The 10,107-nt window shown below is 39.4% G+C and overlaps 1 protein-coding gene across 1 annotated transcript in view; it reads left to right on the forward strand.

Moving 5' to 3' along the window:
* Positions 1-10,107, forward strand: part of MED13 (mediator complex subunit 13) — a gene marked incomplete at its 5' end in the record, with an annotated part of 54,488 nt that overhangs the window by 41,067 nt on the left and 3,314 nt on the right. Inside the window, 11 exons of the mRNA XM_010294529.1 lie at positions 961-1,877; positions 3,350-3,517; positions 4,623-4,846; positions 5,399-5,588; positions 6,122-6,587; positions 7,263-7,482; positions 8,123-8,314; positions 8,459-8,682; positions 9,135-9,277; positions 9,506-9,664; positions 9,760-9,945. Coding sequence (XP_010292831.1) covers positions 961-1,877; positions 3,350-3,517; positions 4,623-4,846; positions 5,399-5,588; positions 6,122-6,587; positions 7,263-7,482; positions 8,123-8,314; positions 8,459-8,682; positions 9,135-9,277; positions 9,506-9,664; positions 9,760-9,945 — 3,089 coding nt within the window. The remainder of the gene's footprint in view (positions 1-960; positions 1,878-3,349; positions 3,518-4,622; positions 4,847-5,398; positions 5,589-6,121; positions 6,588-7,262; positions 7,483-8,122; positions 8,315-8,458; positions 8,683-9,134; positions 9,278-9,505; positions 9,665-9,759; positions 9,946-10,107) is intronic.

A 10,107-nucleotide genomic window follows, 5' to 3' on the forward strand; every position in this document is an offset into this window, starting at 1 on the left:
GCTTAATGGTGCAAGTCCAGTTTTAACAAGTAATGAAGATGGTAACAACCAAGATAAATGTAAACTTGGGACTTTGTTCTTGTGGTGGTGGTGTAGGTACTTTAAGGGCTTAGTAGGTGGTGCTTCTGTTTCTTAAATAATTTTCTTAAATGGCAGTAATCTCAGCTGTATTGGGACTAGGAGGACATTTCTTTTGATTGGAAGCTATGCCTAGTGTGACATTGCCTGGTAACAGTAGTATTGCAGTAGGCATTTCTGTAATCTGCATTTGGTAGTGATGGTCTTGCTGGCAGATCTTCTTGAAGAAAATATTTACTCCTCTTTCTCTTTTGCATTAGTAGCTGGTATAAATGTATTAGGCAACAAGGAGGCTATGTATTTATTGATAAAATTACATGACTGGTAAATCTTAGAGTAGATCCTGACATTGCTTCTGTTAGGTTCATTCATAAGCAACATGTTTCCAGGTCTCATTAGTCTTATAGGTCTTTAGACATACTCAGCTGTTTAGGAAAGAAAATGTTTCCAGGTGATGCTTTCCTCATGGATCCAGCTGAACCTGCTGTTGATAGACATGGTATATTTTTCTTAGTGTGTGTCAATACAATGTGTAAATAAAACATGAATGAAAATGTGTCCTTTAGACTCCATACAACCACAGAATTTATCATTTATTCTGACCACACTTGTTTCTTGGAAGCTTTGTGCAAAGGAAGAGGCGAAAGGAGGTGGGAAAAGATTCTTTAACAGTGCTGTCAGTGGGAGTCCTGCAAAGTCTTGAAGAGCTAATGCTCTTGAAGTTCTTTAGGGAATGAAAATTCTGCTGTGGATTACGAAAGACTAGCTTAAAAAAGCAAATATTAATTAGGAAGGTTCTTCTTCAGAAATTTGAGACTTAAAATTTCAAAACCAGTATGCTGTGTACTTAAAGTATTTCCTTCTTCTTATGGCTGCTATTAGTGATGGAAGCACTATGGATCAAGAGTATGGCCCTGCATACACGCCGCAAACTCATACTCCGTTTGGGATGCCACCAAGTAGTGCACCTCCCAGTAACAGTGGAGCTGGAATTCTTCCCTCTCCTTCCACCCCTCGTTTCCCAACTCCTAGAACACCGAGGACTCCTCGAACACCTCGTGGAGCTGGTGGACCTGCAAGTGCACAGGGTTCAGTCAAATATGAGAACTCCGATTTATACTCACCAGCTTCCACACCATCAACATGCAGACCGCTTAATTCTGTTGAACCTGCAACTGTGCCTTCCATTCCAGAGGCACACAGTCTTTATGTGAATCTCATCCTCTCAGAGTCTGTAATGAATCTCTTCAAAGACTGTAACTTTGACAGCTGCTGCATATGTGTTTGCAATATGAACATCAAAGGTGCTGATGTTGGAGTTTACATTCCTGATCCAACACAAGAGGCCCAGTATAGATGTACCTGTGGTTTCAGTGCTGTTATGAATAGAAAATTTGGCAACAGTTCTGGACTGTTCCTTGAAGATGAATTGGATATCCTAGGACGTAATACAGAGTGTGGCAAAGAAGCAGAAAAACGCTTTGAAGCTCTCAGAGCTACTTCTATTGAACATGGCAGTGGAGGACTGAAAGAACCTGACAAACTGCCCGATGAGTTAATACTGTTGCTGCAGGATCAATGCACCAACTTGTTCTCACCGTTTGGAGCAGCAGATCAAGATTCCATTCCTAAAGTTGGTGCAGTTAGCAACCTGGTACGTGTTGAAGAAAGGGATTGTTGCAATGACTGCTACTTAGCCTTGGAACATGGACGGCAGTTCATGGACAATATGTCAGGAGGGAAGGTTGATGAAGCACTTGTGAAAACTACTTGCTTACACCACTGGTCAAAAAGAAACGGTAAATACTGAAAACAACTTACTTTCTACTTGTCCACCTGTGAACATTTTTTAAGGGTTTGGGTTTTGTGTTTTTCATTTGTGAATATTGGATGCTTAAGACTTTTTTTTTTTCCACCCGCCTGCTTTCGTAAACTTTGATTTTAATGGTGTTCAGAATAACCATTCCTCTTGCGTTCTGTGCTGGTATGATACGCCAAGCAGAGCATAGGCCTTGGCTACCATCAGTTGTAAATTCCTAACATAAATTTGAAGTGTAATGTAAGACCACAGTAACTGTCCACAACACTTCACTAGGCTTATTCTTTTAAAGCAGCTTTTGGCGACTGCATCTACAGAGGCTCTGTGGAATGAGTGTACATAGGAAGTGTAGGTGGTTCAAATGGTGACTGTATTGTCAAAGCTGCTGAGGCAGAATTAAACAAGATCTATGATTCAGCTGGCTTCCCCCCCGTCTTTAAGGGGGCAGCAGCAGTAGTTTAATGGCGTGTGTGGCAAATAAAGCATTATTGTAGCCTTCACTGTATGTGGGATCTCCAGAGATCTTTTTTTTTTCTTTTTTTTTCTTTTTTTTTCTTTTTTCATTCTAGGGCCTGGCTAATGACATATTGTCTCATGGAATACCCTTTGTTGTGTGTATTTGCATACTTCTCCGCTCAATAACAGTCTTTTCAAGTAGCAACTCTAGCAGAATGAACAGTAAAATGTGAAACTTTGATAGCAGTTAGCTGCGATTCATAGCTGTTAATGAGGATGAGGAGGACTAACAGTAAAACACAGCTAAGTTTCTGTGTGTCGGTGGGGGATTAAGTTCAAAAGCCCAGGCTATGGATAAAACAATGTTTTCAGGCACCCAGGAGAAGACTCAGTGTTACTGTGACATTGGTATGTAGGATAAAAAGATGTAAGATACTTTTAAGGGGAAGGCTGTGAAGTTACAGCCATACCAAATTTTGTGTCAGCTTTTTATTCTCGAACGCTGTACATTAAATGGCATAGCGGTGGCAAGCTGATGGAACGGGCTGTGACTGTTTCAGGCTTCCCTTGACTTCTGTGAAGTGAGCACTGGGTGGCAATCTGCCTAACCATCCTTTATTTGGAGGGACAGCCCTATAGTTTAGGATGTTGTACAACATGCATGTTTGTTGCTTTTTTTTTTTTTTTTTTAATTTTAGGCTTTTTGCCCTTAGTTTAAATCATTGGATGGTAAGGCTTTCAAGGGAAAAAACTCTACAGGGGAAAAAAAAAATCATCTTGTTTTTTTTTGTAAGTGGCTGAGAGGGGAAGAAGGAGAACTCTAAGTCTGTGTGCTTAACTTTTTTATATCATGGCCTTTGGGTGGCCGGCGTGTACGTTTCAGAAGACAGTGACCTTGTTTAAAATCAAGGTGGTTTAGGATTTTGGGTTGTTTGTGGAGGGCTTTGTTGTATCCTGTTACTGCGGTAGGCCTTGACAATTTTTTTGTCCTTTCAGTTGTGGATGTGAGCATGCAGTGTTCCCAGGACATCCTTCGTATGCTCCTCTCGCTCCAGCCAGTACTTCAGGACGCAATTCAGAAAAAGCGAACGGTCCGGTCTTGGGGTGTGCAAGGTCCCCTCACATGGCAACAGTTTCACAAAATGGCTGGCAGAGGCTCTTACGGTAAACTGCTGTGTGGATTCTTGTCTGTTAATCTCTACTTGATCCGGCCACCAAACCTCAGTGTCTCGATGCTGTGCAGCCTGTTGGAATTCTAAACAGCATTTGACCTTTCTTTTAAACTAACAAGACCTACTAGACAGGGGAGAATCTTCTTGTCAGAAAACCAGAAAATATTTATATTATTTAAAACAGTAAATTAATTCAAGATATGTGTATTTAAAATTAACAGCTACAATTGCTGTGTTTATATGCACCTGACACTTCTCCAAGTGAGGGACTGAAATTGCAAAGGTGGTTTTAATGTTAAAACCAGTAATTTCTGTGGGTTTTTTTTACTCAAAAGAATTACTCTGCTTTAATTACTAAAAAAATAGCATAGTTAAAAATACTAGCTTTGAGATGCTTGCAAAGGGTGCTTTATTGCTCAGTAGTTTCAGATCTATGTTGTAGATCTGAGGTTATCCAGTGCGTCGTCTGTGATCAATATTTGGAGCGGCCAACACTTTCGCAGATTTGGCCAATGCACGTTTACAGATACAAGGTAAATGTTGTGCACTCAAGATTTAGATTGACTTCATTAGCATAAGAGATTGACTTACCACTATGTAGAAGAGTGACCTGTCACCAGCAGATCTTTTGTAGATATATTTAGAACATGGTAATTCTACATTTAGGGTACATGTAAATGCATGTTTTTAAGTGTTTTCTTTCCTTCTGTGGTCCTTTACATATCTGCTTAGACTATTTACATATCTTTCCCCTCTTTTTGATCACTCTGTGGGGAAGGCTTCCTGGACAGTAAAGATCTGTCGCTGATTGTCTATATACTGATAGAAATATTAAACAACCGTGGAACTTCTTTTTGAGGCTGTGAGAGATTTCAAATAAAAATAATGCACTGTTGCTTTTTTGCAGAGGGTTGGATCATACATGCAGATTTTTCATTTGTATCTGTTAAAATGAGAACTATTCTATTTATAATCAGTGCTACTTCCTGTTAGATGCTGGGAACGCTGGTGTTTTTTCTATTCATATTTCCTAGAATCAGGGTGTTAATTTTAAGCTTTCTGCTTAATATATTGGAAAACGTGTCTTGCTTTTCCAGGAACTGATGAGTCCCCAGAACCACTGCCAATCCCAACATTTTTGTTGGGATATGATTATGACTTTCTGGTGCTGTCTCCATTTGCACTGCCGTATTGGGAGAGGCTGATGTTGGAACCTTACGGATCTCAAAGAGATGTTGCTTATGTTGTGGTGTGCCCTGAGAATGAGGCTCTGCTCAACGGAGCAAGAAGCTTCTTTAGGGATCTGACTGCAATATACGAGGTACATTATTCATGGCAGTTAGCAGTGAAAAGGGTTTTCAAAAGACTGTTTCTAATACATACTCAGAACTACTTATCAGCCTTATCTCGGACGATATAGACGCACAGAACGCTGTATCGGCTGCTAGAAAGGATTTTAGGAATGGGCACTTTGAAGATAAGGGTTGTTCATGCTGCTCACCATTCCTTTTAGTAATGGCTGTTTTGAGAGTCTTTATCCGATAAACGCCACTCAGTGGTAAAACTCTGTATTACCACTTTGTTTTAGCTACATTTAATTAATTAAATGCATGTATTACTTGAATTGTAATTAAGACTAGAGTAGATGATGTATCAGCCTGTTTTTCTTGCATTTAGGAAAATCTGAAAGTAAACCATAAAATCACTGTAAAATATTTCATACTGGTGTAGTATTCTAGAATTAAAATGTTGCTTTGGAATATCATGACTAAATTATGAGTTCTCTGTCTCTATGCACTTTTGTGTGATATTTAACAGTTTTCAAGGCTTACGAATTCGTTATCTTGCATCTTCTGTTTTACTTTCTTTGCAGTCATGCAGGCTTGGTCAACACAGACCTATCTGTAAGTTATTGCCTGATGGGATCATGAGAGTTGGACCTACTGCTTCAAAGAAACTTTCTGAGAAGCTGGTCACAGAATGGTTCTCACAGACAGCTAATGCCAACAATGAAGCATTTTCCAAACTCAAACTATATGCACAAGTTTGCAGATATGAGCTGGGTATGGAATCTTTTTTTCACGTTTCTTATCTCATAGAATTCCTACTTACTCTATTCTGGTAGAGAAGAGGAAATCATTGCATTTATTCATTGAGTTGTATTGTTTGCTGCAGTTTTCTGGTTTTAAGCTTGGGGGAAAGAAAAATCCAAAACCTCCATATATTTAGCTATGTGCTAAAATGGCTTCTTATTATCTAAGGGAATGGCAGTGTTGCTGCCTGACAGGGACTTTGGTTGTCTTTTTGTATTGGTGACTTAGATTCTGAAGCACTGATTTCTAGCAATTCAGCATGGCTGGAAAAAAAGAATGTTTAAAATAGATTTCTGGATATTTCTGAAGGAGTCTTATGAGAATATTAGAATTTGAAAATTTAATGCAGGTATTTTAATTTGAGAAGTAAAATTCTCAAATTTTACTAATTTGAGACGCTAAGCGTTTGCTCTGTTTTGTTAAAACTATAGACTTACATAGATGAAGTATCCTTAAAAATACCTGCAATATAAAATTTAAGCTTTTTTTATTTCTCGTTTTAGGTCCTTATCTTGCTTCTCAGCCTTTGGACAATTCTTTACTTTCCCAAACAAATCTGGTCCCTCCCTCCAGCCAGCCAGCCTCTGCTCTGCCCTCAGTGACAGCTAACACTGGAAATCCTAACACTCCGTCGTCTGCTCCTGCAGCTCCCACCAGTAGTACTATGACAGTGACATCAAACAGTGCCATGTCTTCTGCAGCTACTACAGCTAATTCAACGTTGACTACCACTGCCCCATCCTCCTCTTCTGCCAGTATAGGCAGTGGGATACCAACAAGCAAGCCTTCTTCATTTCCACCTTTTAGCAGTATGAACAATACCACTTCTGCCTCCCTGCCCACTCAGGCTGCAGCAGTCCAAAATGGGCAAACAGGAGGACAGCAGCAACAGCCAACACTGCAGACGGCAGGGATGGCTGGAGATACTACTTCAGCACCTGCACAGCCCCATCCAGAGGTTTCTGAAAGGTAATGAACTGCAGAGTCAAACCTTCTTCAGCTAAAAATAACCCCTCAGCTCAACGAATGTGAACCTATTAATGCCTCACTCTTGTCCCCTTGATAAAAACCCTATATTTCTATTCTCCTCACCAGGCTGCTTTTTAGGGAAAATGAGAGTTCATTCATGGTGGAGCTGAACTTTTTGGTTCCAGTCTTAGCTGCAGTTCTAACTGCATCTCAGTGTCTGCTGAGGTACAAAAATAAACTTTCTCTTTTTTTCTTTTCTCTCTAAAGAGAGAAAATTTCACCAAACTACTCACTTCTGTCATTTAAAGGGGTGTGTGTGTGTGGGAATAGATAACTGGCACCATCTTAAAGTTCTACTTTCTGTTATCAAAGTTACAGTAGTAAAGACAGCTCTTACTGAGAGACTGACCTTGTAGGTATTCTTGTTTCCCAGTTGAAGCAATAGAACTATGTGCTGTTGAGCTTCTGTAATGAAGAAGGCTAAAAAAAAGACAAGCAATACTGAGTTGCTGATAAGCTCACATATAAAAATGAGTTAAAAGACTGTTTCTTACAACACGGTTGACTCAAAGGTCTTTCAGATTAATATTTGACAATTTGATCTTAGTTTTAAAGTAAACATAAATCATTATAAAACTTAGCTTTTTGTAACTGGTTTCAAAATTTCATTTCCAGCACTATGGATCGTGATAAAGTTGGAGTCCCTACAGATGGAGATTCACATGCTATCACCTATCCACCTGCAATTGTAGTTTACATAATTGATCCTTTTACATATGAAAAAAAGGATGAGAACAGTAGCTCATCTAGTTTGTGGACTCTTGGACTTCTGCGCTGCTTTTTAGAGATGGTTCAGGTTCTTCCTCCTCACATCAAGAATATAATTTCTGTGCAGGTGAGCCAACATTTATAGAAACATGCCAAACGAAGTATCTTTGGTTTTGGCTGTGTTTTGGAGGCAATAGTGCCCTCAAGGTGAAAGTTTAATTTGCTTTGTAAACATGACTCACAGTTCGACAGACGTTAAATCATTAAGATTATAGTTTTTAGCGCAGTTTGGGTATTAGTAACCGAAGCCAAATCCTGTAGTGGGTTCCAAACTCATTGGTGTTATCTCAGAGGAGATGTAGGGGCCACTCCAATAACGAGCAAAGTAGGGGAAAGTTGCTTGTTCCATCACTGGAATCTGTGCTACCGGCTGGACCCTGCTGGGCTTTAGATGGTGCTCCTTCCTGATAGACATCCAACTGTAATGCTGTCAGCAGCTGCAAAACTAGTTAACAGAGGGCATCTTTTTGGAGGAATCATTAAGATTCTCTTCTAAACAAATCCTGTTGTTCTCGGAAGAAAATTTCAATGAGAATAATTGCTTGAAGTCCCACATAGCTTTGGAAGAAGTGGCAGAAAATATCCAAGGACCAGAGAAATTTGACTGTAAAGTAAAATTGTAAAAGCAGTGTACCCAAATACTATCTCAAAAGCCATTTAATCTTATGATGAAACAGTAATTGTTTTCCCCCTCTAATCTGTTCTAGATTGTCCCATGTCAGTACCTTCTACAACCTGTGAAACACGAAGACCGTCAGATTTACACTCAGCATTTAAAATCCTTGGCATTTTCAGCTTTTACTCAGTGTCGGAGACCTCTTCCAACTTCCACCAACGTGAAAACATTAACTGGCTTTGGCCCAGGTTTAGCCATGGAAACTGCTCTTAAGAGCCCTGATGTGAGTATTGTTAACGTGCTTGTGTAAATACGCAGATCAGAGAAATGTCCCTGTTTGTTAATCACTGGAGTCTTTCTCGTTAACTAGAGTTCTTGGGAGTAATTGCTTCCTGAAACTTCATTGTCTGTTCTGTCATCTTTATAGAGACCCGAGTGTATTCGACTATACACCCCTCCTTTTATACTGGCTCCTGTAAAGGACAAGCAAACAGAACTAGGAGAAACTTTTGGAGAAGCTGGCCAGAAGTATAACGTACTTTTTGTAGGCTATTGTTTATCTCACGATCAAAGATGGCTTCTTGCATCCTGTACAGATCTCTATGGAGAACAGTTAGAAACTTGCATAATTAATATTGATGTACCAAACAGGTAAGAACAAAACTGTTAATTTAACTTTTAACATGTGTGTCGTCTTTCCTTCCCTCCCAAAGAATTATTTTGTTTATGATGCTGTAAGAATAACTCTGACTTTTTTGTAGACTCACTGTATTGCAAAACTATCTAAAGCAAACAGATATTTCCCATACTATGTGCATATTGTTTTGAGTTAAATTTTTAGAAGAACATTATTTGGTTTCATGTGATTCTTGAGTGTTTTTTTGTGTGTGTTCATACTCCCCCTGCACACGTGCTGACTTTTGATATCAGTGTTAGAATGTGACTAAAAACAAACACACCGAAGTTGCAATTGATGTACTATAATACTAACATTCTTGGGTCCTGTGAATGTTCAGGTTAATACAAATAAGAAGTTCCAAACGTGGCCGTAAAAACTTGTGGCAGATGTTATAGCTTTGTTTTCCCTTCCCTCTTAATTCTAGAGCTCGCAGGAAAAAGGGTTCTGCCCGCAGACTTGGTCTTCAAAAACTCTGGGAATGGTGCCTGGGACTTGTGCAGATGAGCTCTTTGCCATGGAGAGTTGTAATAGGCCGTTTGGGAAGAATAGGACATGGGGAATTAAAAGGTAACGTGAGCATTTTTAGAGCCTAAAACTTGATTTGAAGCTTTCATTTTTCAACAATATAAAGTGTCTGTCCCGGTCTCCGGAAGAAAACCTAAATAATTTTAGAGTTCCTTTGTGTATTCTATATTAACAGATGTGAAGTTTGCACCACACACTGTTATATATAAAATATGTATTCTGCAGCAAGCACTGTTCTTCTAGACAAACTTACATCCTTTGTATTCTCAGACTGGAGTTGTTTGCTGAGTCGCCGAAACCTTCAGTCCCTTAGTAAGAGACTAAAAGACATGTGCAGAATGTGTGGTATCTCTGCTGCAGACTCTCCCAGCATTCTCAGTGCTTGTTTGGTTGCAATGGAACCACAGGGGTCCTTCATTATTATGCCAGGTATTTGAGAAACTCCCTCTTTCTCTTTTTTTGGCAAGGGAGTGAATAGTTTGGGCTTAGCAAAACTAACGAAATACTTGATTTCTCTTCCAAAGATTCTGTATCGACTGGCTCGGTATTTGGACGCAGCACCACTTTAAATATGCAGACGTCTCAGCTGAATACCCCACAGGACACATCGTGCACTCATATACTTGTGTTTCCCACATCTGCATCTGTGCAAGTAGCGTCGTCAACTTACACCACTGAAAACTTGGATCTGGCCTTTAACACAAACAATGGTTAGTAGATTGGATTTGTTCCTGTTTTAAAAACAAAACAACCAAAAACCCCCTCGTTACTCCCCCTATAATGAGAATAAGACTTTCTTCTAATGAACCACAAGATTTATATGGAAAATCACTTGATTTCAGAATGTGTTGTCATATCCTGTATGTAGGGAA

This window comes from Phaethon lepturus, unplaced genomic scaffold (assembly GCF_000687285.1).
Source record: "Phaethon lepturus isolate BGI_N335 unplaced genomic scaffold, ASM68728v1 scaffold30799, whole genome shotgun sequence".
In the NCBI taxonomy this organism is placed as follows: Eukaryota; Metazoa; Chordata; class Aves; order Phaethontiformes; family Phaethontidae; genus Phaethon; species Phaethon lepturus.